At 35.3% G+C, this 21615-nt stretch overlaps 5 protein-coding genes across 5 annotated transcripts in view; 1 reads left to right on the top strand and 4 right to left on the bottom strand.

Annotated features, from left to right (window-relative positions):
- LOC104715849 (probable purine permease 14) lies at positions 374–1602 on the bottom strand. Its single transcript, XM_010433224.1, has 2 exons — positions 1566–1602; positions 374–1482 (listed from the first exon to the last, which is right to left on the bottom strand). Exons 1-2 carry the CDS (start codon positions 1600–1602, stop codon positions 374–376), a joined length of 1146 nt encoding a protein of 381 aa, XP_010431526.1.
- LOC104713200 (putative purine permease 15) lies at positions 2434–4418 on the bottom strand. Its single transcript, XM_010430272.1, has 2 exons — positions 3876–4418; positions 2434–3775 (listed from the first exon to the last, which is right to left on the bottom strand). The coding sequence occupies exons 1-2, from the start codon at positions 3901–3903 to the stop codon at positions 2637–2639; spliced, it is 1167 nt and encodes a 388-aa protein (XP_010428574.1). The 5' UTR covers positions 3904–4418; the 3' UTR covers positions 2434–2636.
- On the bottom strand, positions 4784–5942 carry LOC104713199 (lon protease 2-like). Its single transcript, XM_010430270.2, has one exon. The coding sequence runs from the start codon at positions 5795–5797 to the stop codon at positions 4937–4939; it is 861 nt and encodes a 286-aa protein (XP_010428572.1). The 5' UTR covers positions 5798–5942; the 3' UTR covers positions 4784–4936.
- Positions 7478–11198, bottom strand: LOC104713198 (the record flags this gene model as incomplete). Its single annotated transcript, XM_019229472.1, is given in 4 exon segments — positions 7478–8347; positions 9568–9624; positions 10230–10314; positions 11092–11198. Coding segments are annotated over 2 exon segments (885 nt in total), but the record flags the coding sequence as incomplete, so codon positions are not given.
- The window catches only part of LOC104713195 (cytokinin dehydrogenase 5), a 5824-nt gene continuing 4294 nt past the window's right edge, over positions 20086–21615 (top strand). The window contains exons 1-3 of the mRNA XM_010430266.1: positions 20086–20995; positions 21082–21209; positions 21346–21612. Coding sequence (XP_010428568.1) covers positions 20416–20995; positions 21082–21209; positions 21346–21612 — 975 coding nt within the window. The 5' untranslated portion in view covers positions 20086–20415. The remainder of the gene's footprint in view (positions 20996–21081; positions 21210–21345; positions 21613–21615) is intronic.

Below are 21615 nucleotides of genomic sequence, written 5' to 3'. Positions count from 1 at the left end.
GACAGAAATAATAAATGAGGTTGAAAGATTTGTCTAAACTATATAACTCATGAAACATACAGTAGATATATAAATTCTTTTTATAATTACCACTATAAAATTTGTTCAAACTTATGATTATTATTTTTTTTTATCAAAGAAAAATTTACATAACATTTTTAATTAATTTGTTCTTTGAAAAATTGTCTTAGTCTAAGAAAAGTTCCATAAATTGTGTGTTGAGAAATATTCATACTAGAGTTTAGCACACATATTTATAAAACAGGAAAAGACATTAACTATTCAAACCAGCACAAACAAATAAAATTAGAACACTTTTATTAATGGATTTAAAAGAAAACTGAAATGAAAAGTATTAACTGGTGTCTTGTCGCTAGCTGTTCCTCTTCTCTTGACGAAGCCTATAATAATAAGAGGCAACGCTAAGAAATGCACAAGCCAAGGCGGCTCCTTTGAAAGCATCAAACTTATCCTTGTCGAAATCAAAGAAGAGAACCGTCAAAACCGAGACGATGGGCCACGTAGAGACGCTGATCACATTCGAGAACACGTCCGAGACAGCGAACACAAGCCCCGCCAAACCCACCCAGTAGATTTGCCACGCGAAGACTTGAACCGTCATTATACCGAGGTACGCCTTCTTCCCAAACACACGAACATCTCTCTTTATAACATGATGCTCGCCGGAAATGAACACGGCCGCCAAGGAGACGACGGTGGCGGCGATGGAGGAGAAGAAGATCAACTCGACAACGGAGGCAAAGCTAGGGTTTCTGTGAGTGGCTACGTCGCGTTTGGAGATGACAGTTTCGAATATGTTCTTGATGGAGCTGAGGGTAATGGAGAAAATTACGGCGGCGAATAAAGCATATAACACGCCCCTAACGTATCTCACTTCGTCCTTGTTAGGTTCTCCAGGGAAGGAAGAATAGAGAGTGAGAGAGCCTGCGGTGATGGAGAAGACGAGAGATATAACTATCCATCGATTAAATTTGATTTTATTGATGAAGAAGGAGAAGATAGGTGTGAATAAGAGCTGTGACGTGTAGATGAGAGTGAAAACGTTAAAGGGTATCTCGTGTTTGCTTATAGCGGCGAGTCTTGCTTGCATAACCATGTCGATGCCGATACAAGGGTATAGTATGGTGAGGTATTTGAGGGAGCTTCGATGGGAGGAGAGACGAGGTTTAGTCAGATTCTCGGTGTAAAGGAGGAAGTAGAGAGGGATGCGGAGGAAAGGGAATCCGATGACTTGGAGGAGGGATAGAATCCATGTGCCTTGGCGTTTGTTGTTTGAGTGGAGGTAATAGTAGTTCTCGATGAGTCTTGCAACGGATTGACCTGTTATGACGAAGATGACGCATATGATGATGGTAGGCCATTTGATGGTGCTTGTCCGGTTCAATGTGGCGGTTTGGTTCATCAATGTGGTTGAGCTATGCTCCTCATTGTGGATTGGTATCTGCACAAATTTTCCTACACCTACCAAAGAGAAACATACATACATGCATGACTAAAAAGGTAAAACATATATACATGCACAAAGGTAAACATAATTTGTCTACCTTGTGGATTGTTCTGCATCAGCTGATCGCGTCCCATGATTTACAGAGTTCTAAGGATGCCGGAAATTTTTCTCTTGGTTCAGGGCAGACGTTTGTAGTTGTATATTGTCTTCGTAAAGATGATCAGTTTTGTACTGAACTTTGTGTGTGTTTGGACTGGATGATGTTTGCGTTTATATACCAAGTGATTAATTTGGAAGTGGACTTTGACGGCGTACTGATCTGACTTGGTTTTAACTACACCTTGCAAAGCAATCATATTTAATTCTTCTTTGGTTGGAACTTTTTCGTTTCTTAGATTTGATTAATTTGACATTGATATCTAACAGTGAAGCAAAGACGTGTCAAAGAGTTTCTTGGTACCTTAACAAAAATTGAGTAAAATTTATTTCTCTTAATATATTTAGATGATGTTATATCTAGTCATTGTTGTTTTGTTAATAATTCCCAAGTCACTGTTGACCTGTGAAAAGGACTGAGCTCAATCCCTTGACTTTGAGTACTTTAAACTTTTTATTCTTGGATCAAGGTCTTCAATAAGTATTGAAGTTTTAAGGATCTGATATCATTTTTGTTTAATCTTATAACTCATATAAAAAGACATTTAATACTATAGTTTTGCTAGTCTTTTTTATTTGTGGTCAAACAGTTAAGAAAACATTTGATAGACTTATTCAACTTCCAACGTTTTGTGAATCATGGTCATGGGTCATGGACCAGGCTCCATTCTCATGACCAGACAACACTCTATGACATTGACATAATTCAGGTCATTCGTAGCAAAACCAGACGATCAAACTTACTCCAGTGTCTAAGTACTCAACATGAACACTTATAGCCAGTTTATTAAAAATAATCCAGGCTTCAACTTAAGAAGAGCACAACACTTTTGTACTCAATTCAGCTAAATCTTATCAATTTCCCAAACATCTAATTAGTACCCACCATTATTAATATTTTTATAATGGCGTTAATAAGAAAACGAAATTGCACATACGAATAATGTAATTGTAGATTACAAAAGAAATGTTATCAGAAACGATGAAAAAAACTCCAAGTTCCAAGATTGATTTAGCTCGTGGCCTCGTCACCGTCACTATCTTGTTTATGAATCATATATATGTAAGACGCTACGCTTAGAGCAGCAAAGCCTATGGTAATCCCGTTAAAGACATCGTACTGATTATCTCCGTAATGGAACAGAAGCACCAGGACCGATACGAGGGGCCACGTACAGACGCTGATCACGTTCGAGAACACACTCGAGACTACGCACACGAGACCCACGATCCCAACCCAGTAAATCTGCCACGCAACGGCTTGACCAACCATAGTCTTCACGTAAGCAGCTTTCCCCTTCGAAAACCCATCCATTACCCTCTTCAAATCCTGATGCTCGCCGGAAATGAAAACGAATGGGACGGTGACGACGGTGGCGACGAAGGACGAGAAAATCAGCATTTTCAGACGAAGGACGAAAACTCCGAGTTTCCTGTACGTAGGGTCGTCACGATCGGGGATGACATCGTCAAAAAGGTTGTGGACCTCGACGAGGAGGCCGGAGAAAAATACGCAAGCTGTGAAAGCGTAAGCTATACCCGAGTCGTATTTCCTCTCGTGCTTGTTAGGTCCTCCGGCGAAGGAAGACGAGAAAGTGAGAGCACCAGCGAGGATGGCGAAGACGAGAGATATAACAGTCCATCGACAGAATTTGATTTTCTTGTAAACGACGCTGGTCAACACGGTGAATAAGATCTGCGTCGCGTAGACGGGAGTGAAAACACTAAAAGGTAACTCGAATTTACTCTGTGAGGATGATGCTGCCTGAATCGCCATCATGATACCGAGAGCAAAGTAAAATATGGCGAGGTATTTGTTGGAACGTTGGATGAAAGTATATGGGAGTCGTCGGTTCTGTTTTATGAAACAGAGGAAGAGGAAAGGGAAGATAAGGATGGGGAAGCCGATGAACTGGAGAAGTGATTGAGTCCAGATGCCGTTGTTTTTACGGTGTTTGTTTACTTTGTGGAGGTAGTAGAAGTTCTCGAGGAGTCTTGCGATGGATTGACCTGTTATGGCGAGGATGATGTAGATGCTGATGGTAAACCACTTGTTGCATCTCCGGTCAGATGATCCGGTTCGGTTGTTGTACAGTGTTGATGATGACCTAGGTTCGGTATTGAGCCGGATATGCGCGAATCCTTCTGCATCTACCCAACCAACCAACCATAAGAAAACAGGTGACACATGATGATTATGAATACTTGCATATCATGTGATCAGGAAACGAGATAGAAGAAATCTGCCTACCTTGCTGCATTCGTTGATTTTGTCTCATGATACTAATTCTGAGTTACTACAACTTGGAAGCGTATTAAGTTATGAGGAAGATTCGTAATACTAATTATCTTAAATCCAGAATTAATGACTGTTTTATACATGTATCGTTTCCCAGTCATGATGATCTGTAGGTGATGTGTTTTTTTGGATGATGTTTTGGGGAAATCCAATAAACTGGGTTTTGTCTCTATTACCAAGTATAATGAGTTTGGAGGTAGACTTTGACGGAGTAAGGCCTGTTAGAATTTGGAGATGAAAACTGATGTCTGAGATAGTCACAGAATTAAGAGACCAGGTACAGATTCAATGAATGAATCGGTCATTCAATTTCAACTTTTCTACTAAAAAGGAGAAAGCTTCATACTATTTCCTTTTTTTTTTTCCTACTTCTATCTCGTCGATAGAAGTATTCAATTCCCTCATTTGTTTAGGTATTCATTTTTCATGGCCACGTCACATCCCAAGTAGATCATTCTTTATTTTCGACAATTGTCAACTTCTCGATCCTAAATACACCGCCTCCCCTGCCCCTGGTATATCTGGAGGAGGCTCTGGTGTTATCAGAAATCACGTACGTCATGGTAAGAGTCATAATGTGGTATCAAATAACACAACTTAACTCTCAATCAACTGATTCCAACCGAATGCCTAACTTTAATCCTATTCAACAAAAATCCCATTAATTCCACATCCGAAGCTTACGCAATTGGTTGTCTTAGAAAAAAGCAAAAATGGAAACTCTGACTTTCTACGGACTACGATACTCAGTTTCATCTACAGCAGAGGTAATTTAACCACTAACCAGTACCATAATTCTAACACCATGATGGCTTACAGACTAATAATCTATTCTAGGCTACTGCACAGTCTAGCTCAAGAACCACCAAAATCACCATAATTTATAACCGCCATATTACACTTTACTAAACTTTGCAGTATTTCATAAATTTCGTATATTCAATTACTGACAAAGCTCAATATAGAGAGATTCAGAGTTCTATGTACCAGTAGAATTAAGTAGAGAACACACACTAAGACGAGGAAGGAAACACATCTTTAACAGCAGAAGCTGCAGTCAAGTAATTAAGTGTATTCCTCAACGTCTCTCTTTCTCTCTTTAACCTAGCCGCAGTATCTTCAAGCTCAAGCAACGCTTGCTGCTCTCTAGGAGCTCCTTCAAACGTACTCCCGACAAAGAACGAGAACGGCGTCGGAAACTGATTCCTCCTCAGGTCTTGCACTTCCTTCTCAGCCTTCCCATTCAATCTATTCGATAACCTAATCACTTCTTTCATCAGAACTTCGACCTCGTTCGCTGACGAATCAAGATTCTCTTCACCTGACGGACGATCTTCAAGCCACGTCACTTCTCCGACTAGGTAAGGTTTCGTACGGACAAGATTCGTGACTCGGAACCGTTCTTGTCCTTTGCATATCAAAAAGAACCGATCGTCGACTAGACGCTCGTGTTTCACGACTTCGCCGACGCAACCGACTTCAGCAGCGGATCCGGAGACGGAGTCGGAGTAAACGATGCCGAACTTGAGATCGGACTGGAGGAGAGTGTGCATCATGATACGGTAACGGAACTCGAAGATCTGAAGAGGGAGGATTGCTCCGGGGAAGAGAACGAGTGGGAGTGGGAAGAGAGGTAACTCGACGATGTCATCGGATTTTGGAGATTTCGCGTTGTTGTGATGCTTCTCGGAGAAAGAAGAAGATGAACAACGGAAGAGCTTACATCGCCGGCGATAGTTATCACTCCGTAACGGAGATAGAGATCTAGGGTTGAAGGAGGAGGAGGAGTGATGATACGGTGGCTTGGATTTGAAGGAAGGAGATGGAGATAGTGAAGTTGAAGATGGTGAAGAGACTATGTGTGGAATCGCCATTACAGGGGAAGAGACCGAAGTAAGTTAAATCAGAGAAAAACAAAAAAAACTTTAAAACCTAATTTGTTTTTTTTTTTTCCTTCTAGACATGTCGTTGTTTGTATAACAAGTGATTGATTTTTTTTGGGGTTGTGGATAATAAACGAGAGGAGGAAGAAGTGGATGTGATTCTGAATATCCCACGAGTGACACAGACTTCATATTATCCATCTACAACATTATTGTAATGCCACGTGCTCGCTCTTTTTATAGATTAGGGAATCACAAAATTGTTTACCCACAATTGTTTTGCCGTATTCATATTGACTGAGAAAAGTTAATTTAATTTCTAAGATTCTATTAGGAAAAAAAAGATGGTTCATTCTTGTAAGAGTTTATTTTAAGTCGGTTTATAACACATTTGTGTGCCTTTTTACTCTCATCACTCGGCCAATAGTTTTTTTTTGACAATCACTCGGCCAATAGTTGAAAGTTTAAAACTGGATGTTCTTGTGCTTGTGCTTGTGGGTAAGTGGTAACTTCACTGAATGTTCTATACTATAATATTGTTGGAGGGAGAATAAGGACCCATAAAGAAAGGCCCAAGTCATCTACCCAACTGATTTGATTACACTAAATAGTTGATTTGATTTGAAGATTTTAGAGTACCCATAAAGATAATATAAAACGAATAATGGCCCAGCAATAATCACATTGTATAAATGGCCCATTCTATAGGAATATAGGTTTATATCATAAAATTCTTAATATTCATTAGCTTAAACAAACTTTAAAAAATTTTGACACTTGCAGTTGCAGCCAAAGGAAATTTGGTTGAGCGCTATTTTGGTTTCATAGCTAGACTTTTGTTTGTTTGTCAACAGTGGCCCTGTTCGTTTTCTTGTAGCTGGTTTGAGCGACAGCGACCAGTGATAGCGATCAGCGACAGCGACACTGTTTGTTGTTCGTTTTCCCGTCTCTGAATTCTGTCGCTGATTCAACGACTGTCGCTAACAACTGTCGCTATATTGTTCGTTTTCCTGTCGCTGAATACTGTCGCTGAATCAGCGACTGTCGCTGAAATCTGTCGCTATATGTCGTTCGTTTTCCTGTCGCTGAGACTATAATTTTTTTTTTAAACTTTTTTAAAAAATTTTACCTTTTAAATGTATAATAAACATGTGTATTGTTGAAAATTTTAAATTGTGTAGATTTAAATTAATAAAATAAATAAATTAAGAAAATATGTTGTAATTAATCAATTCTAATACCATTAATTACATAAGTATTATTCTCACACAAAATAAAGTTTCACACTAAAACTTTTTAGTAAGGCAATTGACGTCCTCTACCAATCTGACCGGTGATAATATCACGTAACCCTTCCATTGCTCTGTCTCCAGTAGGTTCATATGGAGTGTATCCACCATGAAAATCATCATCACCATCATCATCATCATCATCATCATCATCATCTTCATTGCCATGAATATTATATTCTTCTGTTTGTTGCCAACGCATAAAATCATTATCCTCTCGATGTGATTCACGTATGAAGTTGTGTAGTGCCATGGTTGCTGTCACAATCTTGATCCACTTAGTCAAACCATACTTAGGATGCTTACGGTCTAAGATTCTCCATTTTGCTTTCCAAACTCCAAAAGTCCTCTCAATTNAAACTCCAAAAGTTCTCTCAATCACTGATCGTAGTCCTGAATGTTTCCTGTTAAACAACTCCCGCGTGTTTTGTGGTGGTCCTCCTCTAGTAAACTGATCAAGGTGATATCTAACACTACGATGTGGGCCAAGATACCCTGTCCTTGTGGGATATCCTGAGTCAACCAAATAATACTTCCCATTTGGCGGATGTGGAAAAGAAACTTCATTCTTCGCACAATAAGTCAAGACCTTTGTATCGTGTGCTCTACCTGGTACTCCAACATATGCATATATGAACTTCATATCGAAGTTACATATAGCAAGGATATTCATAGTTGGTTCCAATTTTCTTCCTCTGTAAGCTTCTGCATTTGTACTTGGAGGACGAACTGGGATGTGCGTTCCATCAAGTGCTCCAATGCAATCCTTAAAATAAGGCCAATATCGATCATCATTTCTCAGAACTGAGCTTACCCTTGTGAATTCTCCTTCTACCGGTTTTATTGTATCTGCTGCAAACTTCAGAATAACGCTTAAGACTTCATCAAGTTTCCTCTTCACTGTATCCAATGATCTTTGATACCTTACAGCAATGTCTCTCACGGTTTTATCCTGACCAACCATCTCAAGAAAAATAGCAACTGCTTCTTCAGTGTGAACATTGCAACCTCTATCTCTGTTCTCTTCTAAACCATATCTCGTAGTAAGCATCCTGCATAATGCTTCAAACGTTCTTTGATTCATCCGCAGAATATCATAATACTGTTGGTCTGATCCATGCATTAGTTGCTGAACATGACGCCATCCTCCTCCTCTATCTGTTCTATGAATCAACCTCTCATTATTAAGCCTTTCTAACAACTCAACATCATCAACATCATCATCATCATCTTCCAACATCCATCTAAGCATCTGCAAAACCATTATACATGTACAAAAAAATCATGTAGCCATAAACCAAGAAAAAAATCATATTACGGCACAAAGTTTGGTATAATGGTTTAGTCATCAATACTAAAAAAATCATATGAAACTTTCATATTCATAACCAAAAGTCACAAATAAACAAGTTTAGTCATCAATACTTATTCCAGTCCTATGCTCCAAATAACTAATCTTATCCTCAATACTAGAAAAAGCAATGAAACCCTGTCGATTGGCGACATCAGCCAGAAGATGGTCAACCGAAGCTTTGTGGAAACGGGACCACATCCTCACTCCAGGCAATTCATTCAAAATCTCTACTACACGCACAACACTGCAACTATCATCACGCTCCAACATCTTCTCAACTAATTCATTCTTACGAGTAAGAATCAAGTTTCTTGAAGAAGAAGTCTCTGTAGCTATGTCAACCTCCTTTCGCTTTCTTTTTGATCCAGAACTTCCCGCTCTAAACTGTGTTCCTACCACTGGTGGTGCTGTACTTGCATCAACTGAATCTGCTTCATCACCATTTTCTGCATCCACTCTAGAATCTAAACTTGTTTCTCCTTGTTGGGCGCTCCATCCCTCTGCTCCAGTAACAATCACTGAACAAAACGCATCTCTAAAAACATCCTGGTTGGGCAGGAGTTTGTTCTTATACTTTACAGCATCAGGCCATTCCTATATAAAGAGAAACAAAGAGATAAGTTAGTATGTAACAAAAGCAGAAACAAAGGCTTGAAGCCAAATCAAACTATGGTGAAAAAATGATAAGGGCATAATGAAACAATGATACATGTGAATAGTGAAGAAATAAAGAGAGAGAGAAGTTACCTTAATTCTTTCATTCCACCAATCATCAGCCATGTCTATTCTTCCAAAAGCATCAAAGTTCATTCCAGTTCTGTTATGGAGCAAGATCTTATACCTATTGTATGCTCTTCTACACACATCATACTTGTTTTTAAACCTAATCCATGGATATTTCTTTTGGAATTTCTCTTCAAACTTCTTTGTGACAGAATCCTTTCCAATCTGATTCAGTCCCGTCTTTGTTGTGTTCCCCTTTGTTTTCTCAGAAGTATAAAGTTGAAGAAAGTAACGACATTCCTCATCCGACCAATTCTAATTTCAATCAAAATCAACCAAATTCAAACAAATGCAAACATATATTTCTATAAAAAGAGAAGAAAAATATAACTTACATCATCATTGTTCATCTTCTCAAGTCAGCCTTGGAATACAGCAAATCAAATCACAAGCTGCATAAACACAATAAGAATAGTTTCACAAAACCACAATCAAAAAAATGAGAACGAAATGGACTAACCATGAGAGCTTGTAATGTGTTTGGATTTTTTATCTATCACGTATATAATAAAAAGTCCACTCATTATAAAACATATAAGACTGACATGTCTTGAAGCACAACCAAATTGATCTCAAAAATCAAAACTTTAGTCATTGTTATAATAGCTCCACGTAAAGCTAGGTTCCAAAACGAAGCAATTAGAATCATTATACAAACTAAGTGATTAATCACATTCAACTGAGATAAACAAATTGATGAAACTACGAAAAAGAAAGAGAGCTGATAGAACTTCTCGTTATTCAAATCAAAGCTTAACAAAGTCTCAACCATCAGGAAGAACACTCCTGACTCTTTAATAAACATAAAAGTTATTGAACAGACTTAGAATTCCACTTAAGTTAAGGATTATCTAAATAAAAACCTGAAGAACATAACAAATAAAAACCACCAACATAAGAAAAGACCAAACGGAGTAAGCAGTTACCAAAACAACTAACATCCACATCAGTTCAAAAACTTGTTGTTTCGAATTCAGAGAGAACTTGTTGTACTCACCGTAGAAGCAGCAGAGAGAGCAGTCAACTTCCAGAACACATCAAGAGAAATGACTTCACTCTTCTCAGATTCAGAACCACACAAGCTGTAAACAATAACAAAAATACAATTTTTATTATTGAACACTGAACAGAGCAAAGAAGAAGCAGGATTAAACAACACCCAGAAGACATTCACAAATTAAACTTTCTGCAATAGAAGAAAAAAAAGACAAAAACCCATCACCAAACTCATTAACATAGGAATCATTCATCAAAGTGTTTGAATTTGACGTGAAGTGTTGCAAGTCAAAGAGAAATTTCTGGATTTTTTCAAACCAAACCAACATACAACAAAAACCCATTAGCATTCTAAGAAGCTGAGAGATTTCAAAACACACTAGAATAGTTACTACACATGACAAACAAAAACCCAGAAACCACACTACTCTCTGACCTGAAATAGTTCTTCTACGTACAATAATTGGTTTTAAAAATGACTTCACTCTTCTGAAACCACAAGCTGTATAAACAACAAAAGTACCAATTTCAAACTACACCCATTAAAGATTACCGAATTACAAATCAAAATCTGATTCAAGTAAGAATCATAACTAGTTTCAGCAATGTTCAATGAACCATAAGCCTCATCAAAGTTTAATAAATCAAACACACAGTTTCAGTAAAGAAAACTAAAACCCAATTCCCAGATATTGGTAACAGTTCAAACCCTCTAATATTTAGATCTCAAAATCGAATTGGAGCTTGAAATGACAAGCTTAAACTTACAAAAGCTAGAAGCTTTCAAATCATTGTTGTTTGGAATCGACAAAGAGGAGAAGAATCGAAGAAGATAAGAGAAGTAAGAGAGATTTATGAATCACCTGAGCTAAAGCTTGAAGTTGGTTCTTCGCGGCTTCAATGGCAGAAGAGATGAGAACATAAGATGTATCGAGAAGATCGTAATTTGGGATTTTAGGGTTAAAGGTCTCTTTGTGATTTCACAAAAATAACGAGGGTATTTTAGTAATTATATTAGTTTTTTAAAAGCTGTCGCCGTGTTTTTGAATCCAGTCGCTACAAAAATCAGCGACATGAAATTATGATCGTTGTTGCTAGTTTTCTGTTGCTGCGACTGGTCGCTGAACCAGCGACAAACAAACGAACAGCTTTTAGTCGCTGTCGCTGGTTCCTGTCGCTGGCGACAGGGAAACGAACAGGCCCAATATAGCTAGACAATATCTGAAAAAGACATCGTAAAGACCAAAAAAACAAGAAATGTTTTTTCCGAAATTAAATTTGAAAATTGAAGTTAAAATGAGAACCACTAATCATTTGGAGATTAGGAGACCAATAGAAGTGTAAAGACGAGTCCAAGGCACGTGGGCTATGGAATCGTTTTGTCTATGGTGCGACAAAACCATTCTTATGCAAATTCAATCGACATTAATTTTACAGAAACAAAACTAATTATCGCTTTCGTTAAAAAAATGCATCAGTGGTTTCATCTCAATGTATTGCCCAATAACGATAAAATAATATCTTTTGTAATAGAACTTGGGACAAACCATTTGTTTGTGTTTTTGGTTTTGTTTTGTTTTGGTACTATATAATATGGTTTATAATGTTAGTTTGACGATTTGAGACCTTTTAGTTTTTAGTATGAAAAACAAAAAAACAAAAAAGAGAAAGAGGACGTTTTTTTCCTACTGAACACAGCGAGACCATGAGATTATAAAACATAAAGATTATTATTTGAAAATTTATCTATCGTATCTAGCCTGGTTTATAAGACTGTCTTTGAAGTTTATATATTTTTATCAACTGTTTTTTACTTTTGTCAGATATAGATATCGTTATAAATACAAGAAATTTATGTAAAAATTTGATGATAAGAGTTAGTTTTTTTCTTTCCGAAGAGCTCATTTAACTCCAATAAGGCAATAAGTTTTGACCACACACAACAAACGAACACCTAATATGTAAAAAGAGTTTTATTTCTTGGCGGAATATATAAAAATAAATATTTTTAGATGACAGAAAAATGTGATGTGTATCCCAACACAAAAGCATCATAAACGTCCACATTATCTTTCAATACATTATACTTAATAGTTTTTTAAAGACTTTGGAGATTTTTGGAGAATGATTGGCCAAAATGTGATGTCGATGGAGGCTTTGGGTTTTAGCTTTGGTCCAAAACTCTCAATTCACGTCGACAATGAAAAGCGAAAACCAAAAAGAACAAAACACTATTAGAAAACATAGCCATAATATAGGAAAAACGCAAGGTCCCCTTCACGATGATTAATGACCGTACCAAGATCAAAGCTTCAGAGAATCTTATATAGTTTTCACATTCGTTAAAACAAAAGTAACAAACACATTACTTTTTTACAACTATATTTACTTTTATTTATGGACTTAAAGGCGTGTGGCTCTTTATATAATTTGACGTAACTAAGTATCTCAACATATTATTTGAAGTAGAAGTTTTCACATACATTAAAAATTCACCAGGTTTCAAACTTTATAACTTTTTTTGTTAAAAACACACACAACAACGACACTACTACCAAATATGCTGTATATTATGGTCTAAAAGTTACAGTCTTATTGACCTTGTGTTGTAAATATATATATATATATATATATATATATATATATATATATATATATATAACTAGTGTAATCATTAGTCCAACTTTTCGCTAAGAAATCTTGAAAATGTAAAGAATCTACCTCCAATCAAAGCCATCGTAGATTAGTCCAACTAAGGCTTTGAATGGGAGGACAGAAAAATAGCAGATCACCCTTTAATGTAGTCCTTCTATCACTAAGTTACCATTCAAAAAAATTTTTGTTTTTAAAAATTAATGCAGATGAACTGTGTGCAGTTCATATTTTTTTGTCTTTTTATGGTAAATGCAGGAGAAATATGTGCAGATCTGGTCTACAGCTTTTTTGATGTTGTTCACCTTTGATCTGCATTTGAACTGCTAAATTTTTGATCTACTTTTATTCTGCTTGATCTGCTTGAACCATTTGATCTGCTCTGCATTACTTGCTTTCTCCATTCAAGGCCTAAGGCCAGAATCAAATTTAAGATATCAGCAAATCATAGATGTGTAAATGGTACGTCTCGTCTCTTCATTTATTTCAAAGGGTCAAAAATATATTTGCCATATTTGTGGAGAGTATCGTGAAACTTGTGGCTGCACACGATAACCATTTCTAGTCTCTTCATTTATTTCAAAGGGTCAAAAATATATTTGCCATATTTGTGGAGAGTATCGTGAAACTTGTGGCTGCACACGATAACCATTTCTAGGCAGACATATATTGTGAATATCTCGAATCAAATCCTTTTGGCTCCGTATCTTCAATGTCCCAATCAAATTTATTTCTTTCATCTTTCCCTTAGATTAATCATTTCACGTCTACCATAGTCAACAGTATTATCATTACGAGTTATAAGTTACGTACAGGTAATGTTTAACGTACAAAAGAACGTAATTATAACTTGTATATAGTTAATCTTAAAATGTTGAAAATATAAGAAAGTAGTCTTAACTTACTGTCCGACCTCGAATTGAAAAAAGGTTCATGTTTGCGTTAGTAGATGTCAACGGTTTAATTAATTTATTATGAAATTTTTACTATTCGAATAAAAAATTAATTATCTAAAATTAACAAAAAAAACTAACTCAAGTAAAACCTTTTTAAAAGCGTTGTTTCTATTTTTTTTTAGAGCATGTATTATGCAATTTTCAATTTAAAAGGTGCAAACGACGAAACTAGCGCACAAAAGTAGACTACAAGACATTTCAAATACCACAGGTATTTAGGNTTTTTAAAAAAAAAAAAAAAAAAAAAAAAAAAAAAAAGGTCAATTCTAAACTTTTAGCTAGGAAGGTTTCATACAACTAGCAAGTTCAGCAAAAATGTGATATTTTGAGAATTCACTTAACTATTAAAACCTTTATATAAACTGATATCTGCTGAAAACAAAAAAACTGATATCTAAAATATGATTTATTCGATATGAATGTCTTAAAGAACCATGCGGGGATGTTTAGTGATGATCAAAAGTTTTATCGCCAAAAACTGTTTTCGTGTTTAATTTGGATCAAACTTGAGGTGTATAATGTTTTACACATAAACGTGCCATGAATCCGAAATTTAAACTGTGGTAACCGAGTCCTAAAACGTCTGCATTTCTAATTAATCATCAAAGCATCGTAGATGATTTATTAATTATATGATATATGATACAGAATCTAATTAAAATTATAAAATGTCTTTTGGAATTAAAAGACAATAACAAAATAGAAGTTGAGCTGTAAATGAACATGAATAAAGAGAAAAAGTGTTGGGAACTCATCTCACTAAGTTGCTCTGTCGCTCTCACTTTTTTTAAAGTCTTAACGAATCTCTTTTACTTCTCAAACATCTCCACTTCTCTCTTTCACGTGACACTAATTATCCACCCATATATTACTTTCACTTAAATACATTTTTCAATTTTTATTTTTATCTGCGTATCTATTATGTATACGTATCTTTTGATGTCTTCATTCTTGATATATTAATGTAATATGATATTGATATACGTGTGTAATTAATGCAGAGTCTGATCACTGCGTCGTGAAATTAGAAATTTAATGATATATGGTTTAGTCGTGGACAATTTTCTTCCACTGTATTTTTCTAATAAATTTTGTTTGCTAATAACACAATTTTTTTTTGTTGTTGGTAAAATTAGAGAAGAAAATTAAGTTATTCAGGTGTTTTGCTCATTGGTCACAGTTATTCAATTATTTGGCGTAATTATGTTTTAATCAACAAAATCCTAATTAACCAGTTGCATGCATCCAACATTCATCATCAGAGAACGACGGATGATACTGGTTTTGTTCACACGGTGATAAAAATATATCATTATATATTAGACCAAGACAATACAATATGGATTGTAGAGCGATCACGTAAATAAAAGAAAACACCATAACCCCAAAAAAGTTTCCCTTACGACACTAATAATTATAAGTCATTTACTTTATAGGAAACCTAACTTGAATATGTAATCTAAGAGAAAAATAATCAGCGAATAATATCTTGACCAAAATGATCAAATATATAAAGTAACTAAAATTAAATCATGTATGGGACACTTTTTGCATGGAGAAAGGTGGATATGTTTGGTTTATGACCAAAAAAACTCGCAAGTGACAGTTGTGTGTAAGGTCCACTAATCAATTTAAACTCGACATTACAACATACTGTCCATTCAATATTATAACGAATTATTATAAATATATGCACAAAATTTTCCTAACCACTTATATGGCTGAGAGACTGATTCGAAAAAGATGGTTCCGAACTCCAAAAGGATCCCACGATGATGCCACGATAAAGTTACACATACTCGGTTTTAACTTTTAACCAAAGGAATAATTAACTAATTGCATAAAAGATTGACGAGGCAGAGTCTTTAGACTTTAGAGCATGTTTAAAGTAATTGATGGTGTTCTTGTTCATTTTAAAAAAAGATGTACTCTTCTTATAATATAGTTCCTTTAGTCGTCTAACACGTAAGATTTGCTTAGAAATTTATAGAATTAATTTTAGAAAAATGCAGTTTTAAAGTACATATAGAAATTCAATTTACATAAACAAAAAAAATACTTTTATAAATTTTTAGGTCAAACGAAACTTTATATTAGAGAAGTGTGTCAAGTGTGCGTTTAACTTTAGATTGTGACTAAACATCATTCAAGTGGAGAGTACTATTGGAGATGTTAAAATTTCTGTTCAATTAACCCGAATAATAAGAGATAGGTATAAGAAAAGAAAATAAATAGAGACGTGGAAAATATCATATGACCAATAATCGAAGTCTTTAGTTAAAAAGAGATGAACAATAGTATTATATATATATATATATATATTTTTTGTACTTCCAAGGATTATATTATAAATATATAAGAACAATATTAAATATATTATACAAAGTTTTAAGTTTGACGAATAATAAATGGTAAGGGATGAAGGATTTTTTTTTTAAGGAAGTTAACGATGGGAACGTGAAAGAAAGAAGAGTGTTAGGTCGATGTCCACTGTTTTAAGTTGTTAACGTATGATCTCTTTGTTAGGTTATCTCCACCTGTTTGTACTCATTTTTCTTGCTTGAATACGACTTCTAGCTCCTTTATTTTCTCTTTTATCAAGCGGTCTCACATATCTTTATCATCCAACTCTACTTCATTAAAAAATTGTATGCATGCCTTTGCAAACATTTATTCTGTAAACCGCAGAATTCATGGGTTTTTAGCTCGTACGTTCTTTTACTTGTTAAATGTAATTTTCAATTTTAGACATAATTATAACTGTAAACGCAAAACAAACAGAATTTACTCTTAAGTTTGTCATATCCAAATTATATTTTTATTAAAACCTACTAAAATTATCTTTGAAAGAAGAACAAAGATATATAAACCCAATCACCAAAAAAACAAAAAAAAAAATCAGCAACGATTCTTCTTGAGAACATTTAAAGTCATAGTTGTGAGTTTGAAAAAGAAAAGAAAACGACAAGAATTAACAGCATTTTGGTGATTTTTAAGTTACATATATAAAGCTGATCAACCTTAGGAACAAGGCTGTAGTGTTTTACAAAAAAGAAACAAATAAAAAAAATGCCAAGTGGTAATATATTAATAGACATAATGCTATATGAGCTTAAAGAGAGAATATTGTGTACAAAAGAGTGTTGGATTTGGTCCGATTCGAAGATTAATTTATACATAATCGATGAAAGACCAATAGCATTATTTCATGGAAATGCGTAATAATGTGGCGGTCTCCTCTTTTAAGGTAAGGATTTACATATTGTTGTTTTTCAACTCTTTCGTTCTCCATTACACAAAGAATCTCTATCGCTATAGAACATTACATATATACTAGTTGAACGCTTAAAGATAAAATTTGCAGATAGAGGTAGATGTATAGGATCGTGAAAAAAACGTTGGTATAGTACAGGATCTGTATGGACATTCATGAACCACGATCTGTATTTAAGCATAGATGGGACATGCATGAACCAGGATCTGTATAGTAACATAATAACTCTGTTACAAGCCAGAGTAGTGAACAAAAAAACAAATATATTTGTCCTTTTTCTCTGTATGCCACAGTTTAAAAAGAAAAAAAAAAAAAATCAAGGGTAAGTATTTTTCCACTACATATATATATCCGGCCACATATATGAATATGACTGTAAAATCAGTACAATCTATATGGAACTATGGACCCTATATTAAAAACATTATAAATTCTAGAATGGGGTTTTGTTCTCCTTCACGCAGACATACACACTGTGCCGTTGTCAGTTCACATTTTTCATTTGGAAGACATATCGAAGATATAGATATCGTATTATTAATTTAAAGTCACATCATTCTTGAACTATGTGTATCTGTTATGTTTTGGACTTTTTTTCTATTGATAAATATCAGATATAGATTGTTTTGTTGGTGTGATTGTCAAGTATATATAATCCCACCAAATTATATACTTATCAATTTTTCTTCAAATAAAAAAATAGATATACAAATGCAATGCATGGATTAATCTTTTAATTCAGATGTTTAATTAATTACCACGATTTCCAATTTTTTTTACCTTCCATTTCTTTTATGTCTGAAACAACATGAGACATGCTGGCCCCCACGCGCGTCTTCTTTCTTCTGGTTATATCGTTATCATTACATTTTCACAAATTTCAATATGGATATTGTTCACAAAAAGAAAAAAGAAAAACAAAAGGTGTTGAAAGATGTGGTAATTGTAATATAGTATTACGAAGAAAGCATATAATTAGTCTCATCATCAGTGTCCAAATGTGAATCTTTCGTCACCATATATACGATGGTGCCAATATAAAACTTATTTATGAACATTAAGAACACCAAGACGTACGTAGGTGCCATGTTCAAGTGGCAATATGATCTAACTGTTTAAGTGCTATTGTGTTTTAAAAATTGATTGGATTTATCAAAGTTTCCCGTCAATAAGTCCAATTGGTATGTGTTATAGTTACAAAACTTTATTACGGCGGAGAAAAAACTATGTAAAGATTTAAAATTTCACCGTGACAAAGAGCAAATTATGTAACAAATGCATGCATGCTTGTAAATTATTCTCGGACTATTATAATATCTGGAGGTAAGAAAACACAAATCCGAAAAAGAAAAAAAAGAAAAAATCAAAAACATGAGAACAAGTTGACAATAATGAGATTTGAGAAATTGGTAAAACGTACCAATCTATATTATCGTGCAAAGGTATTAATGTTTGGATTGGCATCAAATAGATCCCAACTTGCTCTTCGTTGTTTTCTTATAGAAATATAGTACCAAAATCGCGACCCACCAAACTAATTATCATCAAATCTTAGCTAGGCGTTAGATTCCCCACTATTCAAAACACACATAGACGAAAATAAAACTTATAAATTATTTCAATCTCGGTCATCCAAAGTGACTTCACCAGTTCACGTCTTAATATTTTGTTTTAGAACAACATATATTTAATCGCTTCTTACAAACTTTTGATTAATAGTATATACAAAACTCGAGGAAGAGCAGCTTAAAATTTAGATTTTTATATATAAGTAATAACAACGTACGGAGTCTTGTTAAACCAATTTTGACTTCACCTACTATTTATAGAGAATCATATCTTTATAAAGTACTAAACAAATAGATTTATATGATTTGAGAAGATTGCCAAAAAAAAAAAAAATGTAAAAATAATAATCATATTCATCTCGATGGAAGCCAAATAGAGGATCTACCGACTGCAAAGTACTGCAGAAGAAGAATCTATCTATCTTCTCTTTTTTTTAATATCGTAGTTTTTTTTTTTTCTCATCATATTTTCGTTTATTTATTTTTGTATTTTCATAATCTAAATAACTTTTTTTTTATATACATATTCATAATTATATTTATTATTACCGTGTGGTTGTGTGGCACAGTGACCACGTGAATGAGAGAACTACTTCATCTCAGGAGAGAACAGGGCCCACTATGATTCTCCGTATCCAAAACGTGGACCCCACTGTTTTCACTACACACGTGTGACCTCATCCTCTCCCACGTGAATATCCCACGTGGCGTTCTTATGTTTCGCCTCTCCCCCCCCCCATATCTCTCCAGTCTCCCCCATGCCATATGACCTCTATGGCTCTATCCCATCCTCTACTCTTTTCTTTTTTCTCTCATTAATTTCAGTTAAATTAGTTACATTTTTTTTTTTGCTAATGATAAGAGATGAGAACTATCAAAGATTCACACTAACCATCATAAAACGTTTTCGGGACCAATCGAAATGTACTGTTGAATTGCCTAGTGCTTGTTCTTCATTACTCTAGAGGTAGAGGTAGACGACTAAATTTTCATAAGTCAATTGTCAAATCAGTTGTATTTAGGTTGAACACTGATATAACACGTTTTTTTTTTCATAACCATATATCAAATTGGTTGTTTTTTTTTTTTTGTATCTTGACACTGCCAGTTTTTGAATTAGTCAAATCCTTTACGTAGTCGGTCTATGATGTCTTGCTCAAACAAATTTATACATACGTGATACGTGTGTACATATACAGTATTATTAGCTAACATCAAAATTGACCAAAAAAAAGAAGAAAGGTTAAACAGTGAGTGACACGTAGATATCACACGGTTCTTTTGTTGATTTTTGTGTAAAGATGAACTTGTTAATAAGAATATGACGTGATCTTCTCCGGTACAACTCTTTGTCCTATAAATAAGAGAACTCTTGTCTTCATATTCTCGACACACACATATAAACCGCATAAACTCGTTAATTTTGTACGAAAATAATAGTATTTAAAAACACTCGTTATATATTCTTTACAATAATATATTAAAGTTTCACCCAAACCGAAAAAAAGAAAGACAGAGAATCTGTGCATGTTGCTCAGAAAATCTTCAAAGCGTAATCTGGGCTTACGTTAGCTCTCACGAACCCCCAAGGATCTCCCTATATATGTTTTTTCATTTCCCCATAAAATTTTCCATTATCTGAAAAAAAAAAACCATTATCAGAATATCTTCTATATATTTCTTTCCTCCTCTCGATCTTGATTCTTGTTTCTTGACTATTCTTTCATAAGTCGTGAAATGACGTCAAGCTTTCTCCTCATCACGTTCGCTATATGTCAACTGATCATAGCCGTTGGTCCGAGTGAGCTCCTCCGCATCGGAGCCATCGATGTAGACGGATATTTCAGCGTCCACCCTACCGAGTTAGCCTCTGTTTCGTCGGACTTCGGTATGTTGAAGTCGCCGGAAGAGCCATTAGCCGTGCTTCATCCATCCTCGGCCGAAGACGTGGCACGGCTCGTCAGAACAGCTTATGGTTCAGCCACCGCGTTCCCGGTCTCAGCCCGAGGCCACGGACATTCCATAAACGGACAAGCCGCAGCGGGGAGGAACGGTGTGGTGGTTGAGATGAACCACGGCGTAACCGGGACGCCGGAGCCACTCGTCCGACCGGATGAATTGTATGTGGACGTTTGGGGTGGAGAGTTATGGGTCGATGTGTTGAAGAAAACGTTGGAGTATGGGTTAGCACCAAAATCTTGGACTGATTACTTATACCTCACCGTAGGAGGTACACTCTCCAATGCAGGAATCAGTGGTCAAGCTTTTCACCATGGTCCACAGATTAGTAACGTCCTTGAGATGGACGTTGTAACTGGTTAGTGTTAAAAACATTCAAATTCAAATATATATAAAATGATTTTATTTGAAGTTTAAATAACAAAAAGTTGAAATGAAAAATAGGGAAAGGAGAGGTGATGAGATGCTCAGAAGAAGAGAACACAAAGCTATTCCATGGAGTTCTTGGTGGGTTAGGTCAACTTGGGATCATTACACGAGCACGAATCTCTCTCGAACCTGCTCCCCAAAGGGTAAAATTTTTTATAATAGAAATCAAAATTCCCGGGCGGGTCTTTTAATATTTTACCTTTTACTGTTGATGCCAATATTTGTTTCTAAAAATTATTTTAAGATACTAAAAAACCCTAAAATATATTATGATGACAGGTAAGATGGATAAGGGTATTGTATTCGAGCTTTGAGGTGTTTACAGAGGACCAAGAGTACTTAATATCGATGCATGGTCAATTAAAGTTTGATTACGTGGAAGGTTTTGTGATTGTGGACGAAGGTCTCGTGAACAATTGGAGATCCTCCTTCTTCTCTCCACGTAACCCCGTCAAGATCTCGTCCGTTAGTTCGAACGGGTCCGTTTTGTATTGCCTAGAGATCACCAAGAACTACCACGACTCCGACTCCGAAACCGTCGATCAGGTC

Source organism: Camelina sativa, chromosome 9, assembly GCF_000633955.1.
Source record: "Camelina sativa cultivar DH55 chromosome 9, Cs, whole genome shotgun sequence".
Classification (NCBI taxonomy): domain Eukaryota; kingdom Viridiplantae; phylum Streptophyta; class Magnoliopsida; order Brassicales; family Brassicaceae; genus Camelina; species Camelina sativa.
Note: the sequence above shows the minus strand (reverse complement) of the source record. Positions and strands in the feature narration are given on the sequence as shown.